We start from the raw sequence: 25,464 nt of genomic DNA on the forward strand, positions 1-25,464 counted from the left end.
ATAAATATTAAAAAGCACTTCTTAGGCATGAGGGCACTGGTTTCAGGGCTACAGAATGACTTTTTCAGCTTGTAATTAAAAACATCTACTGGATAACTAACCAGCAGCACAGTTTGCCCAAAGGAGCAAATGATTTAAAACTGGCTGGGTTGTACAACACAGGGGTGTGACCTGTGGGTATCTCTTCTTACCTCTGGTTTCTAGAAGCATCTACCCAGCTCCCCCAGCCTCCTCCAGCCATTAGGTTCTTGACATCCACAGCCTTCCTTTACTTCGATCTTTGGGATTTTTGCTTTATCCTGGTGCTATTTATTTTACGTTTTGGTTTCTATGTATTTACTCTGTATCTAAATCTATAGAACTAGTCCTTAAAGGAACACCATGGCTCCCTCATTTACAGTGTACACTTGAGGTTTGCAAGAGATACTGACTGCATTGAGCAGACAAAATAATCACTTTTGAAGGACTATAAAATTTTTCAAGAACAAGAGTTCTCCTACATATTTGAATTTTTTCCTGTTTAAGAGGCAGACTCCATGGAAGGATGCAAAGGAAAGGTACATTATCAGGTACAAAGATTTGTGATTTATCCAGTTGGCTACACGGAAGGGAAGGGCTTGACATCTACCCCCTTTGAAATGGTAAGAGGCTTTTCTTTTCATTTTCTCCTCGCATCTTTAAAACAATCTTATGTCACGGGCACTGTTGTTAAAGACATTTGATGGATGAGACACTGAAGCCTAGAGATTATTTATCCACTGCTATATGGCAGTTAAATGGTGGCCATATGAAGAGTCTTTCTGAGTCTAAAACTCAGATTGCACCCACAGTGCAATGACAACTTTTGTTTGTTTATTCATTTGCCCATTAGTTCCACAAATCTCTATTAAGTATGTACCAGCGGCCAGGCACTGTGCTGGCAGCTGGGGTGCATTGCTGAGGAAGAGCAGACAGGCGCCCTGCTCCTACGAAGCTGACTGTAGTGTCACTCAGAGTCCTCATGTCCCAATTTGCTCTTTGCTCTCAGTTGTTGTTGTTTTTTAACCCCTGAGGGGAGGAGTTGACAGATTGTGAACACCAGTAGTTATTGAATTGGTCTTGTCCCAAGGCTTCTTAAAAACAGTTTTCAGTGAGTGCCAAGCCCTGAATGTCTCCCATGTCCCCTGAATTAAGAGCAGGTTCCCTCTCGAATGCCGAGCTACCCTCGGCCCTGAGATGCTGTGTCGGGCTTTTTCTCGGGAAGTGCTTTTTTCTCCACGGCTCTTCAGTCTTGTACCATGGGGGCTATGTTTTGTTTCGTACATTTAAAAGCTGTGCCTTCTAGGCATGGGTGTAGCAGGATTAGAAGGAACGGCGGGGGAGAGGGAAGACAGATTTTTGGAGCTGGTAGAAAGATTCCGTGAGATGAAGGGTTCCCGGCATCTCTTAGGTCACATCTTAAAGCATCTCTTAGGTTAGATCTTAGAGCCTGGATAGGGTTTCTTTGTTTTTCTTTTCAATCTCAGAGGGCGAGGTGTGGGCACGATTTGACCTTGGAGTCACCTCTGCCATACTTCTGAGCACCTTCTCTATTCCAACAACGCTACATGTGCCAACCTCCCTACCCTGGACCCTTCTGCATCCTGTTAGACACCCCCACTGCACTCCCCCATCTTTCTTCAGTCAGCGGACAAAGTTTGCCTGCCCACCCCAGCCTGAGTAGTGAGGGACCCAGACCCAGATTAGCAGAACAGCTTTCGCTGCTGTCAGCATGGGACGCAATAGAGTTGGTAGAGAGTGTTCTTTAGAGGCACTGGTCCTGACAAGGAAAGCTTCCGTAATCTTGCCTTTGTTTAGAAATATGAACTTCGAAACCCTACTGCAGAGAGTGTCAGCAGCCACGCTGATCCGAGGCCTTGGGCAAATTCATTTGAATTGCTTTGAAATTGGATATTCAAAATTCAATAAAAATAAGCCAGCCTGATGGTACAGCTGCAGCATTGCACCCATCCAGCTGGGTAAGCCGCAACAATTTCCAGGCCTCGGACTAGCAAAGCCTGAGTGAGAGGGGGAAATGAGCTCCTCAGTTGCCAGAGGACTCTTCCTGGCAGCCTAGCCTAGCCGAAGGCTCTCTGCCAGCCCACTCGCGGGGCGGGGCTGGCTTTGGCACTCAAAGGCCTCTTTAGCTGGCCTGCCCAGGCAGGGACGCTGTGCCTGCCTCAGTCGTGGCCAGGGTCCAGGGGAAGGGAATACCTCAAGGGCAAATGGACGGGGTGTTGGAAAAACACACAACCCTCCAGTTGTTTGGAGAGTGTGTGGACTTCCCAAATACTCTGCCACAGATCCAGGGCCATCAGACACACAGGAGGGTTTAATTAAATTGTCTGCAGATGTAGACAAACACCGTAATTTGCCCTTGAGCAAATGCTACTGCTTTTGCCTCTTAAGGGGGACTTCACTTCCTGGACAATGCTGTTTCTACCTACTCTGTAAGGCCCCTCTTCACCATTGCCCATTTGGAAAGGCTATTTATTCTCACTTCCCCCAAGACTGAAACTGTTTGATCTTCCTGCTTCAAGATAAGGTATCACAACTGTGAATAAAAACTGGGAACTGCCTATTAGACATACATACACAGAAGGAGAATATATATATAGACATGTACATATACATTTATATGCATTTATGTATACATATACCTATACATTTATAGATAAACCAACCTATGAGGAGAATTCTTACCCCTAAGAAACCCTGCTCAGTTTTCACAATTGGGCCCCTCATGCTACCATGCATGGGTCCAGCTTTTTCTTTTTTTTTTTTTTTTTTTTGGTTGAAATTGGTACATGTGTGAAGCTCCTTGAGTCAGAGTCCAAGAGAAATACATCTGTTAACCTTCTGATTGTCGCACTGTACCACCCACAGTACCATACCTAAAGAGGGGTAATTGGAGCGCCTGCTTGCAGGGACATTGTTAGCGGCCCACTCCATTGGCCTGCGTTATATATTGCCAACCACTCAAGGGCCAGCCGTGAAATTTAATTTGGAGTTTTACAGACACATTCTGAATCCGAAATCTCAATAATAACTTTCCCTTTGCTCAGCCTTTTAACTGTGAAATTCAGTTGGGGAGTTCGAAGCAGCAGGTAATGTCACAGCACTCCAGAGGGATTTTGCCAGAATTCTACTAAAGTGCTTGCAAGTGTCATTTCCATATTTAACTAATTTCAGTTTTTAATTAGCTCCATGTGAAAAATGAGAGTTCACGCTGAGCTCCTCTGTCAGCACAGACGCTTGTTTCCTTTCTAGGATCTCAGGACAATTAAGAAAAAAAAATCGTTGATGCTACAGTAAGTGTGATCATGCATAGCTCTCTCAAGCCATAACGTTGTTCATTGACGGTGAGAGAGTGGCACCGGCCAGCCTGCTTGCCAAACTGAGAAAGAGCAGTTTGAAAAAGGGTTTTTAGATGCAGATCTGTGGTTTTTTAGCTGCAGACAGGGTATTCTCATCCCTGAATTCTCCAAGATGACCAGAGATCAGTTTTTGAGAGACTACTGTATGTAATAGGTAACTGCAAAAGTGGCGTTTCTGTGGGAACACAGGTGACTTGGTGCCACCTGTGTGCTAACCTCCTGCATCCAGGTACCTTTAAGGTCTTTCAGTTTCAGATTCTTAAGGTTCTTGGCATACGAAAGTAACTTCTTTATGATTAAGTTTCCAAATGCAGTTCAGACATGGAAATTTGTTAATCCTACATTCAAAGTGTAAATTTACCACTTGGGACCAACATGCAAATGAAAAACTACATACTCTTCAAAAAAATGTATTGAGAGGTTCTGTTTTGCATAAACTGAAAAATATTTGATGTGATCAGGTTTCTGAAACAATTTCAAGGAAGCCAAACAAATGCGGGCCCTGCATTTCATTTGCATAGCATCCATGCTAATGGCATTATTTGTTTAAAAGAAGAGATTCATTAAAAGTTTTGAAAATGATTAAAGCGGAAAAGTATTTGATACTTGTCTTTAGTAGCAATTCCTGCAAATTGGTTTGGAAAGTAGAATCCTTCTTTCTCTTCTTTTGTGTTTTTGTTTGTTCCCTGTGTTTTAGTGTGAAGTAATTGTGCTCCTGGACAGTGGACATCAACAGATGATGTGCTAGTGAGAACACTAGGTATCTCTGACAAGAATTGAAATTGGAGGGGCGCCTGGGTGGCTTAGTCGGTTAAGCGTCCGACTTTCGCTTGGGTCATGATCTCACGGATCGTGGGTTCGAGTCCCGCGTCGGGCTCTGTGCTGACTGCCAGCTCAGAGCCTGGAGCCTGTTTCAGTCTGTGACTCCCTCTCTCTCTGACCCTCCCCTGCTCACGCTGTCTCTCTCTCTCTCTCCTAGAAATAAATAAAACATTTTTAAAAAAAAGAATTGAAAATTGGAATCAATGTGGTTAAAAGAAGCCCCAAGTATTGGGCCTGTGTGGTTTGATTGGGGAGCAGAGTGGAATACGGGTAGATTTTTCTTCCATGTTCTCTTGTCTGCTGACTAGGCTTGAGTTACAAAAAGCAAACAAATTTGTAGATCAGGTAGACTGCCTTTTTGGTATAGATTTGGAGAAGCACGTGTCCGGTGGAACGGCAAAAACTCTACCATTCAAGACTTGTTTGTATAAATCACACATAAAAAGATGGAGGCAAAGTTTTGAATGTAAGAGACCACCCAGAAGTTGTTTGAACTAATGTAAAGGCTTAATTAGCTAGTGGGTCTTGAGGCTGGAATTTGATCTCCCTGTTTGGGAGAGCTGCCATCTCAGCTCAGAGGGTGTGATACTCCCCTCCCCAAGGCTGTGATGGGAGTGGATGGGTGAACTGAGGAAAAAGCAACAATTTCTAAATCAGAATGATCTGTTCAGTGATCTGGAGAATGACCACAGTTTGGATCTTTTCTATATCTCTGTTCTTCTCAAGGTGTGAAATTAGGTGAGCCTCTTCTGGGTCTCTGGCAGTGGGGGGCGGGGTGGGGTGGGAGGGATAGCTACAGTAATAAGGAACTTGTCCTTACATCAGGAGGCTTGGCCTACAACTCCTTTGAATGTTGAGGACCCCTCTGAAAATGCAAATAGCACTCAGAAGCAGTGCTCCCCCAAACATTTATCCACTGACATGGGGATCAGGAGTCAGCAATCTCAGAACAGGGAGTTCATGTAATAGAACTGTAAGAATAACACACATTCTGGAGGGTAAAGTCACAGTGAACAGCAGAGGATCTGGAAGGTCACAGATTTGAGTCAGAGGTAGAAATGCAGACATGGACAGCACTTTTAGATAATTTTATGTGAATTCTGGGCCTGAAAACTAAGGGTAAAAACCATGGTTTTGTCACCAAGCACTTTAATCTTAGGTTTACTAGCCATCCACTTATTCATTTATTTATAAAACAAGTATTTTCTGGTGCAAGGTAAGAGAACAGTCTCCAGAATCCAGACTGCTCAAGATCAAATCCCAGTTTTTCTACTTACTAGCTACATGAGCACAAGGCAAGATATGTAGTCTCCCTGTGACTCAGTTTCCTCCCTGTAGAATGGGCACAATAATAGTGTTGTCTTAGAGGGCCTTTGTAAAGATTAACTGATATAGTTCTTAAAAAGCCTTTAGCACAGTGCTCAGCAAAGGGAGGCACTGAATAAAGACTTTTTACTGTACTAGGTTCTGGGTGTACAATAGTGAACCACACATACTTAGTCATGGCCCTTCTAGGATATACAGCAGCATACCCAGGTAGAACCACTCAGTAGCCATTCAAGGATCAATCAACCTTCCACTTTCTATATGAAATAAGGATATCAAATTAGGAGTATGCAATGGGATATGTCAGTAAAAATAAGCTAATTAGTTAAAGCTACTCATTAAAATAATAATCCCTCCCATGAACAAAGTGGTCACATATACACCTACCAGAAAATTAACCACACACACACACACACACACACACACACACACACACACGACCTGACCCTGAAGCACACTCCCCAGAAAGCCTATAGAGAACCGAGTCACCCTCACCTAACAAAAGTTGGCTCCTGACCATGGTATGAAGCACAGGCTGTGTGGAAAGGACATTGAAGGTCAATTCTGTGATCACTGGCACTTCATTAAGGAGTTTATCCTAAGTGTATGTGGCTTTCTCACAAAAAAAAAAAAAATTCAGTCTTCTCCTTAAATCTAAACAGGCTGCTGAGAGGCCACTAAACTGGCTTTTACTTCACTAAAACTATCATATAATTTACCCAGAGTTTTTCCAGGCACCATCACTTCTGTTAACAGATTGGAGAACACAAGGAAAAGTTGCTTGGCTCTGCATCTTGCCTAGAACTGACCTTGCCCCTGAATTGGCTTTGTGTATCCTAAATCTGAGCTTGGGTATGCACCCCATAGCTCAGGGTTCTTTCTTGGATACTTGGTGCTGAAAAATTCACTGCTCATCACCAGAATAAGAAAGTGTTGTCTAAAGAAAATTGAGCTGCCTGGTTTTCCTACTTTTAGGAAATATAATATAACTTCAGCTTTGGGGGGCTCGACCTTGTGTTAAATATTCTAACAGAGAAAAAAAATCTCTGTATAAGTTTTGTTTGTTGTTTTGCTTTTGCTTCTGGTTTTATTGTTTTCCTCTGTGTGGAATGTTTCAGCAACAACTGTTTGTTCTTGCTGTCTAAGAAGTTCAGCACACAGGTAGTATAGCAGATTTATGGGGTAGTAAGAAGACATCACCTATTACTTTGTGTAATAAACTTCCTTCCAGAAGGAAAAGAAAAAATGGCTGTGCCTTGACTGCAGAGCAAGTTTAGTAAATATTTATAGGAATCAACACTGTTGGTGAAAATGGAGCTTGCAGAGATCTTTAGGTTCCAAATGTTTAGCTGAGACTAAGCAGCAGCCGACCTTATCAATTGGTTGTGGTGAGCCTCCCAAGAGGAGGCAACCAACACCCAGCCTAAGAGATGGGCACCAACCAGCAGTTAGTCTCACCCTGACACTCTCAATATCAGATTGCTCTAGGAGCTTTGGCAAGAGTGGACCCACAATTTGATTCTAGCTGAATTTTCTGATGAATTCCTTAAGTGCCACCCCGGGATCAGTATAATTAATAAAAAGAGTAACCCATGTGCTTTACACACCAAACAGCCAGGCAGTTGTGACACTTTGTGAAAAGTGTAGATGCCTGATATAGATGCTCTTCTGGTCAGAGAGCAACCTCATCCCATCATGGAGAAGGGGCTCAGGGGTACCTCCGGCATGGACCGTGCTTTCCTCTAGAAAGAACTCTGTACTTCTTCAAGGTTTTAAAACACCTGTTATAGATACAACATGGGAAACCTGAATGACTCACGTCATTTCCCTTGGTGATAGAGTTGGCAGATTCAGTGTAGGACGCCCAGTTGAATTTGAGTTTCAGACAAACAACAAATAATGTTTTTAGTATAAGTATGCCTGAAATATTGCATGGAAAATTCTAATTTAACTGGCATCTTGTATTTTTATCTGCTGAATCTGGGAACTTTACTTGGTAGCCGTGTTTTCTTTGTGTCAGACACTGCACCTAGACAGGATTCACAGTGTCATCTTACCTTCCTGACCACAGTGACTGGCCCGAGGAAAGCCACTGACCCCCAGCCAAGACCACCAGAGTCCATGCCTAAGATGCCGATACGTGAATTTGGAAAGACAAAGCTCTCTTTTCTTTGGTGGCCCAAGGGCATGGGGATATGAGTCTGGCATTCTTTATGGCCATTGTCCCCATCTCATGGAGAAAGTGCATTGACAGAGAATAAAGGCAGGGTTTGACTGCCCAGCTACTCCTTCACTTCCATGAACTATCTTAACAGCCTTCCAATAATTTCCCTTTTCTGCTTAAGCCAAGTCAAGCTAATCCTTAATTTTCCTAAACTAATAATACATAGCTCAAACTCCTGAGTTCAGCCTCATGGACTATACATAAAAGGACTTTGCCATGGGAGAGCTTACAGACAGGTGTTTACAATAAGACACCCCCTCTGCAACTACCCCAGTGGATCATCTGGCTTTGGGTGGCTCTGTGTCTGATAGCAGGGAAGAGGATGCAGTCATTCTAGCAAACAGATCAGAGATCCCCCAAGGCCCATCTGCACATGGTCAGCACCTCCATGGTCAAAGCTAACTAGAATAGAGGGGGGAGCCTGCCCTTCTTGCCATCTCAGAGCCACTGTCTAAAATGCCTTCTCTCTAAAAATATCTCCCCCACCCTATTGGCATCATGCCTAAAACCTCTACCTTTAGAGTTTATATATTTGGCTTAAATCATTAATCTTCTCTATAATTGCACATCCATTAATAGTAGAAAATGAGAGCTTGGGAGAGCTGTGGATGAATTCACATATCAAGTTCCAACAGATTTTTTAAAGTTCTCTTGAAGTGGTTGATAGTTTGGAAGGCACAGTTCTGAGAGAATTGGATGGGAGTCCAGGAAACTTCCAAGATGATGGGAAAGCATTCATATAAGTAGAAATGCTGAGTTTGAAGGTGGCAGTGAGTCTCTCTAATAACTGGCCATCTTGGACAGGCAAAACAGACACAGAGCAGGTACTGAAAGGGGAGCAGACATGCTTAGAAGAAACTTTACCTGCTTGACCATTTTGCTTTGCTCCAAGTCTAGGTCTGGCATTTTTTCCATCTTTCCATCCTGGCTTTAATGTCTCTTTTTCCCTATTGCTTCTTCCAGACTGTTTCTGACATCCTTCCCCTACTGGCAGAGACCTAGTGCACCTGGAGGGAGGGTTTGGGGCTCTCTCACCTTCTCTGCCTTCCTGGAAATAGACAAGGGCAGCTTATTCCCTCCCTTCATGTTACCTTTCCCTAATTGCCATAAGCCTTGCTTCACACAATACCAGTGGTTCACAGGCCTGAGATTTCATCAGAATCACCTACAGGTCTCTCAATCCACAGATATCTGGGTCCCACACCTGCTTGAGTTTCTGATTTGCTGGTCTAGAATAGGGCCCAGTAATTTGCATTTCTAACAAGTTCTCAAGGAATGGGGATTCTGTGGGTCTGGGAATCCACAGCCTGAAACCACTGGCCAAGACTGAATTTTTTGAGGGCTGCCTTGTCTTAGTCATCCCTATACCCCCAGAGCCTAGCTCAGCACCAGGCACAGAATGACAGATTAGGAAATGCTTATTAACAGCTCTCCCATGCAACACAAGCCTTTGTCCTGTTATAGTGTCACGGCTCATCATATGAGCTCCCTGAATTTGCAGATATCAGGTTAAATGCAGAAAATATTGCCATTTAATGTGTTTTTATGCAGTAGTTCTCCAAAATATTAACATAGGAAAGGATTCAAGGTGGTGATCTGAGTAGAGAAAGAGAGGTTGGGGGCCTTTTCTTGAAGCTACATTTGCATAGGAAACACACAATTTTTACTTAGAAGCTGTGTATTTGTGGTTGCTTTGGAGAAGGTTGGTGGAAATCATTAAGAATTCCTATTCCCACCCCAACTGCACCTCCCAGCTGCTGCTTAGTGCTGCCAGTGATATCACACGTGCATGAAATATGTGATTCAGGTCAGCAGGTCTGAGACTCCTCTTTAAAGCATCACTCCAGAAGGACAGCTTCACGTCAGTGCAGTAAGGTGGAAGCGAATGAGATCAGGGATCTGTGCTTCTCAAAAATGATACATGGCCTCCCTACCAAGGTATTTAACCCCTCTAAATCTCTGTAACCTCCTCTGTAAAATGAGTCTGGAAGACATGATTCCAGTTTACCTACACAGGATTCTGTGGTTTTCATAGGGAAGGCAAACCATCTCCAATTTAGGAATGGACTATTTGCTTGTAACCTAGATGTTTGGAATCTGAAAGAAACTTTTCACCAGGCAGACAATGTTAATTCTGACCACTCCACCCAACAACTATTGCTGGTTGAGCTCTTCACTCTGTGTTCCCCAGCTGAGCTAAGTGCTTTGCCTGCCTTGTTTCATTTAGTGTAACAACCCCACTGTGAGCTAGGGAGTATTAACACTCCCACTTTGCAGATGAGGCAACTGAGGGTCCACGAGATCAAAAATCCAAAACATACTTTCCCAGAGCCTCACAGATACTAAGCCCAGGGCCTAGACCTGTCTGGTTTCAAAGCTACTCTAACCATCATGTTCTATTGTTTCCATTAAAGTATGCCTTACTCAATATGCCTAAAATACAGAGTCCAGCCTTTAGGTATAAAACAACATTCTTTTTTAGATATTTGTACTGCAAGAGGCAAAAAGCATTGCAGTTAAGAGCTCTGAGCTAGAGCCCCCAAGCTCAAAGCCCAACTTTACCATTATTGACAGAATGACCTTGAGCAAGTTACCTAATCTCTCCCCCACACTTTCTTCAGCTCTAAATGGGTATAATAAAAGTATTTGCTTCAGAGCTGTTGTATAAGTGATTAATATATTTAAGTTGGACCATGTAAAACTACTGATAGTCTATCACAGCTGATAATAACAGAAATGGCAATTTCATGTCTACATATTTAAAGTTTTTAGAACAGTGTCTAGCATCCAGTCAGCACTATATTAGTGTGGGCTGCTATTCTTACTGAAAATTGCATTTAGGGTCTGCATCATCTGAGGCATAGTAGGCACTCAATGATTGCTGGAGGATTTATGAAATAAGTAGAAATTGTGATGCCCAAGAACACATCTGTGATGATGTGGGCTATGGAGCCCCTCCCCCAGAGGGCTGGGAAAAGGGCAGGTGGTGAGGATGGGGCTCTTGGATTCTAACAGATTCCAGACTCTCTTGGCATTACCTAGCATAGGACAGGAAATCTCTCAGCAGGAAGAACTGATTCCATGGATGTAGCTTCCCTGAAGCAGTGTTTGTCCTCTGGCCCTCAAGAAGTGAAGAAAAACCCAAGGTTAGGTCTTGGGTTTTGATTTTATACAGCTAGAAATACAAGGTAGGCATAGGGAACTTTCCTTCCAGCCTGTTCCTCTACTGCTACTCCCTTTTTAGAACACCACTGAGGACAGAAAACACAGAAATAATGCTTGGCCTATGGGGACAGAAAGACAAAAGTTACAAGTTCACACTTCCCCAAGTATGGTAGGCATACCACTAGCAGCACTGACCAGGCATGACCTTGTGTGGTATGTGGGCATGTTCCTTTACTTCAATAGTTATGTTTACCCAAATGTATCACAAAGCCTTATAACTAATACATCAAGCGTTTTATTTCACAGATACTATTTATTTTGTGATGAGGCTGAATGGATTAGAGTTTTAAAAAGGAGGACTGCTTTTTAAATATGGGAAGGATGTACTAGTGCAAGTAGCATTCAGCTTTAGTAAGTCATGAACATGGTCATTGAAGATGGAGGTGAGGGAAGTCCTTCTGACAGAGGGTGAAGAAACTTCTATGCACATCTAGCTCTGGCTCTTAGCAGCTGTGTGGGAGCAGGCACGTTCTTTAATCTCTCTAAGCCTTCATTTTCTCATCTGGAAAATGGGAATAATGGTTCCACCCTCAAAGGGGGGCAGGGGGTAATGATCAAATGAGAAATGCCTCAAAAGCAGATAGGAACTGAGAACCTGGCACAATGTCAGAATTCCATACATATTGCTTATTACTATTACCGTTATTCCTCTTAGCCAGGCACACTGTAAGACTGAATTAATGAAATATTTTTAAACAAAAGTTTCCAAACCATTCTTTCATTTTGGAAGTATTTCTTGAATGCCATTGTGTTTAGACCTAATGCTGGTTCCTGGGGCAAATTCAAAAAAGGGAGGTGAAGACTCACTCTCGCCCATCAAGGTGCTGGGAGCAGGTAGGATGAACAGTAAATAAGTAATTACCATTTAAAGTCATAAATGCTGGGGCAACTGAGTGGCTCAGTGGGTTGAGCATCCAACCAGCTCAGGTCATGATCTCATGGTTCGTGAATTCAAGCCTTGCATTGGGCTCTCTGCAGTCAGCACAGAGCCCACTTGGGATCCGTTGTTCCCTCTCTCTCTGCTTCCTCCTCTCCCCTCAAAAATAAACAGATACACACACACACACACACACACACACACACACACAAAATAAGGCCATAAATGCCGTGACAGATGTGGGTACAAAATATCCCAGGAGCACGAAAGAGAGGCACCTAGGAGAACCCTCCAAAGCCACAATAATCTAGAACAATTCTGTCCACTAGCCACATGTGACTACTGGGTGCTTGAAACTTGGTCAGTGTGACTAAAGAACTGAATTTTCCATTTTATGTCATTGTAATTAATTCAAATTTTTAAACTGAAGCAGTAGAAGATATTTAACATACTTTTACTGTTTTAGAAGGACCACATTTCATGTTAATCACTGAAAACTTAGAATCTATATTGAGATATGCTGTAAGTGTAAAACACTCACCAGATTTGGAGGACATAGTGCAAAAAAAATGTACAATATTTCATTAATGATTGTTGGATGCATACTGAACTAATAATATTTTAGATATATTGGGTTTAAAAACATAATATTACATTTGTTTTTACTTACTAACACGGTTACTGGAAAATTTTAAATGACATATGTGGCTTGTGTTCTATTTCTGTTGGACCAGAAGCAGAATGCCAATGACATGCTGGGTAGAGAACCAGAGAAGTTCAGAGGTTAGGCCCAACTCTGATTCCCCTGGGCATTTCCTTCTGACAGTTCTGGAATGAAGCTCAGAGGGTCTGAGGACACTGGTTAGGAGGCTATTCCTGGAGCTGCAGAAGGACAGTGATTCTCAGGACTGAGAATTAGTCCTAACTATGAGATTGGGATGCCAGATTTAACAAAATTTTAAAAATGACAACTGGGCAACTCTCGACTTTGGGCGTGTTCTATAGCTGCAACAAGCCTCAGTTGCTTTATCTGTAAAATAGGGATAATAAAATACCTACCTCATTAGTGTCCTGTATTAAAGCAATGATTAGCTGAAACTAGATAAGACCAGAAGGGGACACATTTAGAAACTTAAGCCTAAAAGAACTAAGTAATGAAAACAAGTGGGGGAACGTCACAAATAGGTTCACCTTTCTTGAGATCTGAACGTGCAGACAGGGAAAATCTCTCTTCCCCGGGTGAGATCAGAGGAGACACCAACTCCCACCTGGAGGTGAATTGGATTATACCTTCTAGAGACTGGGGGGTATGGGGGAGCACAAGCCAAAGAGAGGAGGGAGGTTAATAATGAACAATGTTGAATGTCTTTGTGCTGTCATCACAGTGCTTTGTATAAGGCAAAATTGATACAGCAGTTACAATATTGCTACCTGTTGAGAGAAATGTGTACCTTTAGCAGGAAAGAAATGTGTGGGACTTGAGTGTCACATAAAACCCCTCAAATTAGTTCTATTAAGTAAATTGTCACAAACTCAAAATAAGTCTAATTGTGTCATTTATCTAATTGCAGATGAAAATCTAGTTCTTTTTTTATGGATACAGGTGGCTTGCATTCCAAAAAGAAAGCATCCTTTTTTCTTCTTCTTCCAGATAAGCTTTCTCTCAATAAGAAGTTGACCCTGTTATGTTAAACATATCAGGGGACCAGGACTACCATATTTCTGGGGTTTTTATTTCTCCTTGTGCCATCAGGCTCTGAGAGAGAGAACTGATTTTTTAATGCAATGTTTCTTTCCATTAGAATCAAGTCTAAAATGTTTCAGGTTAGGCATGTAAAATCCACTTAACTAAAAACCAGTTAAGAGAAAGATCAAGCCCAATTTGCTAATACAAGATTTTTTATTTCCGAGTTAGAAAAAAATCCTTGAGAGAACCATGTCAAAAATTAAAAATTGAAAAGAACACTAGCAGCCTCCCCATGTGCCTAATTTAGCTTTGCTGAACAAATGACCAAATTGACATGAGAATTACATACAGGATTTGCTCAGCGTTCATATTTCTTTAACTTATTTCTCACTCCTGAAATATTGCCCAGCTTCTGTACAGGAAGGAGCCATGTCTGTATCGACCATGGCATCCTTGGACCAGGTAGAATTAGAAAAATGGTGATTTTAGTTTCTCGTTGCGAATGAGCTCCTCCAGCAGAAGTAATTTGTCATAGAAACCCAATGTAATGAAGTCAGGATTGGGAAGGATTATGATCCCTCTTTTGTTGACTAGTTTATAAACAGGTTATTTTTGCTCATCCCTTACCTTGCAAATAGTAGTAACAAAAATCTTAAATGGGTGAGAGGGAGGCTTCGCTGAGGTCTCCTCATGTTCTCTGATAAGGCATTGCATTGCACGTAGGCCTCAGCATTCTTTGTTCTTAAGGAGATGGAATAGGACAATAGAGAGAACACCCGAGAGAAAGTTAGGAGACCAAGTTTCAAATCCTGACAGCCAGTCATTGGTCATCATGACCTTCGGCAAGTTATTTCACCTAAGTGAGCCTCAAGGCTAGCCAGACCAGATGACCTTTGAGTCCATCGTGACTGTGGCTCTGCCATTCTGATGTGATGCAGAAAAGAATACCAAAAAGGTTTCTCTGAAAGGGGATTCTAACAAATAGGTGAAGAATATCTAGATGAATAAGCCCAGTCTTCACGGGTGCTGGGAGCTGAAATTTGTCCTGCTGTGAGCTGGAATGTTGCAATGCTCAGATGTTAGGTCTCATGGCTCAGGTTCAAGTCACACCTCTCTACCACTTACTAGCTGCATGTTACTCCAGCTCTCTGAGCCTCAATGTCTTTATCTGCAAAATGGGAAAATAATATACACACCTGACAAAATTTGTGACTAACACACGTGAAGAGCTCAATTAAACATTAGTCACAGTGGCTCTCATTGTAATGACAAAATGACCCAAGATCCAGCAGAAAGTGAGACACAGTTCTTGGGTGCCTCCTCTGTGTTCAACACTCACAGATTCCTGCCTCCTTTATACTGACAGCACCTTATAAGGTCAGTTTGATCACCTTCTTCCCTTAGTGGCTGAAAGTACACGCTTTGTTCTGTAAACGGCTGCCCCACCTAGCAGCCGTGTCAGTATGGGTGAATTTCTGATACTGCCTCCAGTCTCTCATCTGTAAAATGGGAAGAATAATAGTACCTACTTTAGGCTTCCTGTAAAAAGCAAATAAGATAATGCATATTAAGCTCATAACACAATGTTAGGCACAGAGTCAGTACTTTATAAAAATGCTAACTGTTTCTTCTAGCTAAGAAAAGTGAAGCTCAGAGAGGTCAGTTAGTTTGCACAAGGTCATCCACTTATGAGTAGTGGCATGGGGATTTAAACCCTGATGGGAATGAGTCTCTAATCTCAAAGACCCAGGATAGGGGGATGGTTCCTCCTTCACCCCATTCCTAAGACATCCCTGGCTTTGCTGTTTGTTTCTGGCTGCTTGACTATAGGCTCCACAGCTTGATCTGACGGCCTGTTGGAAGGAGTTTAATGGCGGGGGGGGGAGGGGGGGTGCGGGGGGGGAAGGGGGGAGGCTGGGACTCAGAAAGGGAAACGAGTCCAGATCCTTCATTTCTTCATTTGCTGCAGCCAAGGGAAGAAATGTGCCCTGGGAGTATGACCAGTGCCCCATCTGCCACCTCCCTGACCCACCTCACCACGGCTTCTTGCGAAGCCTATTTTCCACAGGAGAGTTCCCCCTCTTTGTTCCAGCACACACTGCATATCTACCAATCGATATGACATCTTATCCTCTAAAACATTCATAATGTCTGCTTCCTATGATTCCGGTGGCCGCACGCCGTGTGCAGCCTGCATCGCCTTCCCTTTGTAGTAGGTAGTCTTGTGCACCGGCCCCCTCTTTAACAGGGCTGCCGGGTGCTGTTCTTTAAAGAAAGACAAATATTGTTTGGGTTGTCAACACTGAATGACAAGCTTCGGAGGGAGAAGAAAGATGCGTTTAGGTGTATGTGTGCGGATTGCGGGGATGTGTTTTGCTACCACAAAAGCTCTTAAAATCAGAGACCATGATTTATTTGCTGAATAAAACCTACCGATATTATCATTCTCTAAAGGTATGTTGATCACATGGGCCCTTTCTTAGAGAAAGAAAGGCTTTTATTTTATTTCTTTCCTGGGAAAAATAGTGGCAGGAAAGGAGTCGTCTGGGTGGGAAATCTTACCCTGTGTGGTGAATGGCTCCAAGCGTGTGTTTATCTGCCCGAGGATAAGCTGGCTCAGTGGACAATGGGACGCCTGGCCAGCATCGCCAGTCCTCCAGGGTACATTCCTGGAGACCGTGCACATGAAAAGACAGTGGCTGTGAGCATGTGTGTCTGTCTTATGTATTGATCTGCCTGGTGATGCTGAGAGCAAAGGGCCTTGTTAGAGGTCACCTGAGCACACCAGACACCACACACCCACGGCGTCCAGAGTTACCACCTGCAGCGCACAGCGGCGTGTGTAAGGGGACTTCAGGGGTAGGAGTCACACCAGCTTGGGGGCCCCATGCATCCTGAAGCTGCAAGGAGCCCCATTTGTTTCCTCCAAACACAAGAATTGATTAATCTCGTACCACTTCCCACTTGCTGCACTATCCTGAGCCTGTCATGAGAATAGATTAATGCGACAGTCCCTCCATGCGGATTCTTCTTGTCTCAAGAACACACTGCTCCCTGGTCTCAGAGCTGCCTCACACAACTGTCACCTTGTTCTCATGGCAGACGTTCAGGAGGGGACAGAAAGCTGCTCTGCTTTTGCAAGGGACTAGCATTAGGAAGGCAGAGACAAAATCCCTGTTTTAGCACCATGGCTGGAAGACAAGAGAGTGCAGATAGAGGTGTGAATGCAGATGCATTTCTCCAAAGCCCCCTCTCATTTCCACTGGTCCTGTCAGGATTCTGGTATCCTATCTGTGACTCATTCTTCCTCTTCTGTGTCATTCCTCGGCCAGAAGCTTTGCAACCATTTTGGAAGCTGCAAGCTAGAAGTTGGACACAGGCAAGGAACTTTTCAGAGCATTCTTGGGAGATAGGTACACAAATCCCATTACTAGTAAAGGGATTTGTGGGCATAACTTCCCTGCAGTGCTTTGAAAATTCATTCCATTCAAAGTATTGCAGTACAGCTGGGGTAGGGGGCGGGGGAGAAGGAATAAGAGAAATCACTCCACCGAGGCAGTTTGAAAGGGATTTTTTTTAACTTCTTTATATTTAAATTTTTTAAACTCCTTTAAGACTTAAGGCATTTCCGAGAATGTTATCCCACATGGTTTTGTTTGTATCTCTCCTTTTAGGCAGAAGGTAATTTTGCAACTAACAGCGTTCCTAGAAAAGGATACCATTAATCCACTGCAGTGGGCCCCCTCCTCTTTGAGGAACGGGCACCGTATTCGAGCACGTCCCCAAAGGATGATAAGCAAACTGACCAAGGAAAAAGCCACCAGGCATATTGATTGTTAGCCTGCCTGACTGCGAACTGAGGTTGCCAAACAGATTTATTTTCTATTGACAATTGTGATTCCTTTCAGTTAAATAGCAAGCAAGCTGGTGGCTGACCAAGGACAGATTTATTAGAGGACTAATGACTGCCTACAAAGGGAGGTGTCTGTTGCTGAGTGAGCCTTGACAATATTTAGTAAGTAATTCTGTAGCCCACTGCCCTGTTCAGTCTTGGCTAAGTGGTGGTTCACTTAGAGAATTAGGGGCCTAATGGCCTCCAGTGAGAACTCTTGAGTAAGTCAAGGGCAGTGCAGGGGTTGAGAGCTCTGACTCTGCAGTTACATGTGTCTGGGTTTACCTCCCAGATTTCCTGGTTACTGGTTACTGGCTGTGTGATCTTGGGCGTGTGACTTAACCTCCCTAAGCTTCAATTTCCTTCTCTAGAAGAGGTAGTAGACTACATTACCATGACACAGAGTGAGAATAGAAATAAATAGGTTTCACACTCTTTAGAATCTTCCAGTGTTCACCTGATCTCACCTAGGTATATGGCAGTCTCTCCAAGGGCACCCACTCCCCACCACCCACCTTCCCCGCCACCTTGCACTCTCCTTTGCCACTGATCCCACTCCAACCTCAGTGCTCCGCCAGATCTCAGCATTAATTGCTTTCTCACTCCCTTTGGACTTTGGCTCAAATGTTACCTATCAAACCCCATCCTTGACTGGTCTACGTCCGAACAAAAACTTTGAATTACTCACCCCCTGGGCCCTGGCATCTCCAACCATATTCATCCTCTACTTTTCACTTGTGTGTGTTTAGTTTCTATGTCTCCCACTAGAATGTCAGTTGCATGAGAGCATGGAACTCCTGTCAACTGCGTTATTCCTGGAGCCTAGAAAACACCTAACACACAGTAGGTGCTCAATAAATGTTTGCTGAATGATAAGTAATGAATAAAATGATGCAATTAACACAATTAGCCCAGTACCTGGTGCATTGCCAAAATAAATGTTAATTGTCACAATCCTCATGGAGGTGGCTATTCTGCCTGTGATGAGGCAGCTTACAAAAGCGCCTTTGCAGATTTCCTGTGTCAGTTCAGGGTTAGCATTTGTGCATTTGAGCCCTGATTATTCTGCTGTGGTTCTCTCCTCTCAGCAGGGGCACTTGGGGAATTGGCTACACTTCCCACGGGAGTCCCGGCGTTGTTGACTAAATTGGCTGATGCAGGGGCAGGGAGTCCCAGCATTCCTGGTCTCTGAAGGAGCTTTGCCATCATCTCTAAGGCCCTTGTGAATCTGACCACATGCTGAGCCACAAGACCCAGCAGGCAAGCCTCCCTCCTCCCACTTCCAAAGCTCTGCTTGGCCTCAAGCCTTCCATTTTCAAAGGGAAAGCCCAATCTCTTCCTCCGGTTATGTATCGACAAGCCTGATCTTTAAAGATACCCCCTGCTCCTGGAGGCCTGCTCAGCAAACACAGAGCGTCCGTGGCCCCATGTTTGCCCTCTTTGACAAGCAGGGGCTGAGCAGCTCTCTGAGAAGCGCTGCTGACATATTGATTGACTCTCTTGTCAGGTTGATCCTCTGCCAGCCAATGAACATGGAAGGTTCTAAGTGGCACCCAGCAGGGCCCACACATACCCTAATTACTATTTCAGACAACCCCCATTCCAAGCTGCCACTTTTCAAGGCCTACGTCTCCTGTCCTTGCAGTTGCTGGGGAATTCTGTTACCTGCAACCAACCCCTCTCCCTTAATCCTCACTAGGTTCCCTCTGAGTATTCCTTTTAGAGCCCATCTGGCACAAAAACAGGCAACTCCACTAAGGAACTATCACCCTAACTCCAAGTAGGTCTGTTTATTATTCTTGCTGAAATCTGGGATCTGTGTGTGGCCTGTCCATCCTGCCTTCATTCACTTTCAGCTCTTGGTGAAAGTTTTCTCCAATTAGCCAGGGAGATACTTTCAGAGTTTGGCTGCTTATGGTGTTTTTAGTGGCTGATTTCCCAGTTGCCACCTGGATCACATGAACTTCCACTTGGAACCCTTCCCTGTTCCATCCTTGCTGACCCACGGAGCCCCGTCATTCCATATGAGGGTCTTTCTGGAGCAGAGCCTGTCAAGTCATGATAAATTGTGCATTTTGGCTGTCGATGGGGGTGAGTCACATTAGAGAGAGGACCTCCCAAACTCATTTCACTTCTGACCCTGGGATGGTCTGAACAGGACCTCTTGGGATGAGCTGCTGGAGCATTTGTGGGGGGCGAGAGAGGAGACCACCCCACTGCATCCAGGATGTCTTGTTGGAGAAAATGTAAGTTGATGATGCCAGCGTTCACGCAAAATCTGAGACTTTCTGAGTCTCCGAACCAGAGTGCATCACAGCTGGATATACTATCACATAATATTTAAAGAGCTGTTTTTGTTGTTGTTTTTCATAGAAGCAAATGTGGTGACCTTAAGTATGTAGTGGTCCTAACTTTTCCCGGCTGGGTTTTAGAAAGGATCCTGACTCAATAAATATATAACTTTAAGGAATGCACAGAGCCCTGTTGTATAAAAATGGAGTATCTTAATTTACTTACATGGTGCTCCCCCTTATCTGCAGTTCAGTTGCTCATGGTCTACCACGGTAAGCAGACCATCCTCCTTCTGACATATGGTCAGATGGTCAGCAGTAGCCTAACACTGGTCACAATGCCTGCATCATTCACTTCACTTCATCTTATCACAGAGACATTTTATTGTCGCACAGCATCATAAGAAGATACTTTGGGAGAGAGACCACATTCACATAACTTTTATTATAGTATATTTTTATAATTATTCTATTTTATTATTAGTCATTTTGTGATCTCTTACTGTGCCTAATTTATAACTTTAACTTTATCATAGGCATATATGTATAGGAAACATAGTGTATATAGGGTTTGGTACTATTGTGCATTGTAAGGCATCCACCGGGAAGGCAAGTCTTGGAACATATGCCCCATGGAAGAGTTAGGGCTGCTGTAAGTGAACCTATCAGTTAGGGAAGTCCCAGGCATGCTGTTAAAACAAAGAACCCCAAACTCTCAGTGGCTTATAACAGTAACAGTTTATTTCTTCATTCATTCCGTATTCTCCCACTGATCAGCCATGGCTCTGAGCCATGTTATTGTCCCTCAAGACCCAGGTTGACCATGTGGCAGAAGGAAAACAGGTATGCAAAGTGTGTGCTGCCAGGTCATGTGGCCACATTTGAAATCAACAAGATAAGGAGGTATCAGCCCTTCAGGAAGGGGTGCTGAGTACAGAAAATGGTCATTCATACACCACAGTCAGATTATCATGAGTTTTGAGCAAGAGACCAGGTTTGCTGAGATCCCGTTGCAAACCAGAATTTGTACCCAGATCACTATGAAATATGAAGCAGATAACCACTTTGCACTGTTACCTTCCTCTGATTCTGAAATCCTCCAGTGATCAAACTTCATAGTGAACAGTTTCTTCATCTCTGAAATGGGGATAGTACCAACCAGAGATGTAAGCCATACATCTTGATTAAAGTAATGTCTGTAGAATGGCTCCTACAGTGCTGGCCATAGAAGGGGTTCAAGGACTGGCAGCAGGTACTGATAACATTAATACCCAAAATAGCTTCTCTTTGCAGACTCATCCCTATTGCTGCCAACACTGTTGTAGTCCACCCTTCACGCCTCTGTATTGCATATGTTTGATTTGTGAGAGTATAATATCCTACGTTCCACCCCCTCATATCTAACTCCAAGTGTCATTACCTATTCTGATAAACATTTATGGAGTGCCTTCTATATTAAAGACATTCTGCTAGATCTTGGGGGATGTTGTGGATGCTTGACCTCTCTCGGGCCCTCAGCAGCCATTATTCTACCTGGGAATAGTAAAAGGGAATAGAAAAGGGAAACATTCTCAGAAGGTTAAGGGAGATACTGATGGACACACAGATTTCTCAGCCCCAGCCATAGAGCACATCAGTAGCAGAATAAGAAACAGAGTTCTCATTAGTCAGGAAGCTCATTTACTTCACAGCTCTCCTGGGTCTTCTTTATCCTAAGGACACTTTAGTCCATCCCCATAGGCCAGAAAGATGTTCTCATTTTCTTACTCAAGGAAGAGAGAAGGAATAGCTGACCAAGAAAAAAAAAATACAAACAAAAGCCTCTTTCAGTCTCCCTCTCAATAAACAAAAGAGGGTGGTTATACCCCTGATATAATTCTCACTTATTTATTTAACGTTCAATTCAACAAAAGAAAATATGCCCAAACTTGAGTTTCATTTTTGTTGCCTCGCTTCTGCTGGGATGACAGAGCTTACACTCAGCAGATTTGACTTTTCCCTTTTTCCCATCGGCATCTCACTTTCTTATTTTCTTTTCACTTCTGGGAGTTGTCTGAGCAGTTACTTGTCTCCTCTGACCCTATCCCTTCTCACCCCATTTCTTGTCATCTTGTTTTCAGAATACTTTTTTTTTAAATAAAGAGATGCTATAGAACCCAAAACAAAAAGAGAGGGGTGACCATTTCTGCAAACAGAACACAGTTTCATGAATGCCCTCTTTATGTGCAGTAAGATGAAGGTATTGTCTGCTTGCTGTTCTCTCAAAGTTGGCGGTTGGAGTATATTCCTCACCTTGAAGTGCCAAGACTGGGTTTTTGAAGAGGGGAACAGTTTTAAAAAGAGATTCACACTGACGGGACATTGGGCAGATTGTCATTTTTGCCTGATAGACCCGCCGCTTCCTTCTCTAGATGCAAAACTCAAAGCTTTGTTAGGCCCGAGCCCGGCTGCACCTGCAGCCCATGTCTGTGTCTATCTTAAAATGCAGAGAGACCCTCCATGAAAGAACCTCCATGAAAGAACCACACCTCCATTGCAGCAGCAAGCTGTCTTAAGGGAAGCCCAAGAACCCAATAGCAGCATTTAAAAAAGGAATCATTTTAAAATAGCTAATTCCTTGGCTCCCTTCACCTGGTAATTACAAATCAGAAGCTATCGTTATCTTGAAGCAGCCACGATTAGTTCTCATTTCCTGACCTCTGTACAGTGAAAATATGTCATTATTTGAGGCAATAGAATCCGGTCTCTTCAAGTGAGTGACCTACATATAACGGATAAACGGCAGGAGAAAATTAGGTGTTACCTTGACGGAAAGTGTACAGTAAATGTCACTTATTCTTATTAGTATTTATCTTCTCAAAGAGTTGCCTTACACTTCAAAGTAATGTACAGGGGGGGGAAACATGGCTCTGAGATGGAGAAGTATGCAAAAATAATAAAATAAAATAAAGCAGACATACACACAGGGACACCTTGGCACCTTAATCTGTGGCCATCAATCTGAGCTGTATTGTTTGAAGATAGGTTTTTAACCTTAATAGAATGCAGCCTGACTTTAAGTGGTGGTAGGCATGCAGAATTAATTGCCGTGTGAACAATTTCCGAAGCATTGTTAATTGCATTTCCTGTGGTTAATTGTTTCTCCCATCCCGCATCATGCCCTGAACCTTTCCCTGTCAACAGCCTTTCTCTCCTGCAGTGCTGGAACCCTAGCAACAGCATCAACCTATGTCCATTTGAAACAGCAGACAGACACAGTGTGGTGATTGTTTGAATGGGCAGTATGCGGGGGAGTGAACTCATTATTTACCTCCAAATGAACCATTTCTTAGATGGGGACTTTGAAAGAATACAGGTGTTTGGGATTTGCCTTTCATTCCACATAGTAAAAACAACTCCCCCCAGAATGGTGGGAGATGGGGTGAATTAAGCTTGCAAAACCACTGGGGAAGTGGGGAGCTGGCACGGAGAGACATGGAAGACAGGAAAAAAGGAAGAAAGTTTGTGTAGGAGGTTGGGGTGCACATGGAAGTAAAGGAAGAGTCCTATAGACATACTTGTCTCTTAGCAAAGACAGCACCTTGGCACTCTGGCTCCTTCTGTCCCCATGGGAAAGTGTGGGTGTAGGGTATGAAAGGGAAGAAAGCGTCATCGTAGTATTTTCCCAAGCTTTTTGACAGTGGCCTGAAAGGTACCCACTTAGCAGGAAGAGAGGTGGAAGGGAAAAGCAGTTTGAGAGCTTGAACTAGATAGAATGGACAGGGACCAGTCCAGCCACGGACAATACTTGCTGCATTGCTCTTTCAGTACAACTACAGTCTCACCAGCAGACCAATCCCATCTGGAGAGCCCTGTTTTGACACCAATCGTTTTGAGTAGTTTGGGGAAAACTATACTTGTCAACGCCCCTGGGCCCCCAGTCTAAAAGCAGCTGCATCCGTTGTGTGGGAGAGGTTGGATGTCACGGAGCAGTTTCCTTTACAGTGATTCTAAAGGGGCATTTTACCCATTGTGGTAGCACCATTCAGAAGGTCTGAACTCTGGTCCCCTCCTCCCTCCTCCACCCACCCTGGGGATCCTCTCTGCCAGGATGGTGAAATAGCAGCCCTGAGAGAGGAGACCTAACCACCCAGATCTCCCTTTCTGTATTTAGCTAATCCCTGCGGCCTGGGGCAAGCCGTTTTTTTTTTGTTTTTGTTTTTTTTAACTGCAGCTTCCTTAAAAGGCAATCGCTTGGAAAAGGCACCTGGCCCTCCCCCTTGACATTTGCATTGCTGAATTATCTATTCATATTTTCATTACTTTGTCTCTCCTGCAGCAATGCATCTGCTCGGACTCAATTGGCAACTGCAGCCGGCAGATGGACACACCTTTAACAATGGGATAAGGACCGGCTTACCAGGAAACGATGATGTGGCAACAATGCCATCTGGAGGCAAAGGTGAGGTTACAGCTGCTGCTTGCCCTCTTGAGGTCACAGGGAAATTCAGAGCTCCTGCCAACCGGTTTAGGTTTTCTAATCCAAATGTTGGAAGGTACGCAAAAAGGAAAAGAAAAGGGGGAACAAAACCATTGCGTTTCGTAGGTGCCCCTGTTAAAAGCTGTTTGCTGTTCCTGTCTGTTAGCTGTGTTTGGCTGGAGTCACTGAGAGTTGGCACCCTGCCTTCTCAGAGCAATGTGCATACCTCTGCTATCTGGAGCGACTTGAAAACCTCCCAAGGCCTGAGCAGAAGCAGCAGCAACAGCAGCAGCTGGAGAGGCAGCAGCAGCAGCAGGAGAAAGTCCTGCCTAATCAAGAAAGCGGAGAGCAGCAGGCAGTGTGTGCCGCTAGACCAGGGCCCGCTCCCCAGAGGAAGATGCAGCTCCCAGGGGAAGAAGCGCTGCCTGGCAGGAAAGAGAAAGATTCGGAGCTGTTCGGATTTGGGAGGGAATAGAAAAGAGTTTTGACACCTCGGGAACAAAGCTTCTCTTCTCAGAACAGTAAAAGGGACAATGGAGATGTTTATTGAAGCAATCGGGCAACTGTATTCTTTCAGGGGGAAAAAATAGGTGCTAACAAGGTGCTAAGAAGGAAGAGAAAAAACAGGACTGTGAGGAGGTGGGGACATGGGGCAATTAAAGAAACAACAACGGTGTGGTAGAGTGTGCTTGAATCAGCATGGAAACAGGAGAGATGGTGTGGAAGGGCTTCTCTAAACACAGACTCTTCCACTCTGCCTCTTAGCACATCAGGGCAGTTTACCCCTTTGTTTCTTAAAATACCCCATGGAGATAGTTCATAGACAAGAAAGGAAATGACGTTTATTGGGCACCTGGTGTGCGCCAAGCTTAGCGCTGCCTGATGTCAACATCTCTAAAGGGAAGGATATTATCTCAGGGAAACTGAGGCTCAGGGTGTTCTGGAAACTTTCACCAAATCAAACATGTAGGCAGGTACAGACTTAAACTCAAGTCTGTGCTCTGTGCATCTTTGGGCAAGATGTTAGGTTTTTCCTTAGCACCATCATTTCCCACAGAGAAGATTCCAGAATTCATCTTCCCTTAGAGGTGCATGTTAGTCATCCTGAGATGCTAGTGTTGCTTAAATTATTCTCCCTGGAGTTGTCGTAATGGCATCAAGTGGAACTTTTTTGTCTTCTTATCCAATCTTCAAGAATCGCTCTACTCATCCATTCTAATCATAACACTAAATTACCTTTAAGTAAGCATGAAAAAGTTTTATCTG

The 25,464-nt window shown here is 43.8% G+C and overlaps 1 protein-coding gene across 1 annotated transcript in view; it reads left to right on the forward strand.

Annotated features, from left to right (window-relative positions):
• TENM2 (teneurin transmembrane protein 2) overlaps positions 1 to 25,464 on the forward strand; it is a 1,153,031-nt gene that overhangs the window by 901,201 nt on the left and 226,366 nt on the right. The window contains 1 exon segment of the mRNA XM_039247655.1: positions 24,058 to 24,180. Within this exon segment, the coding sequence (XP_039103586.1) occupies positions 24,058 to 24,180 (123 nt within the window).

The sequence above is a fragment of the Hyaena hyaena genome, unplaced genomic scaffold (genome assembly GCF_003009895.1).
Source record: "Hyaena hyaena isolate Hyena2069 unplaced genomic scaffold, ASM300989v1 scaffold_300, whole genome shotgun sequence".
In the NCBI taxonomy this organism is placed as follows: domain Eukaryota; kingdom Metazoa; phylum Chordata; class Mammalia; order Carnivora; family Hyaenidae; genus Hyaena; species Hyaena hyaena.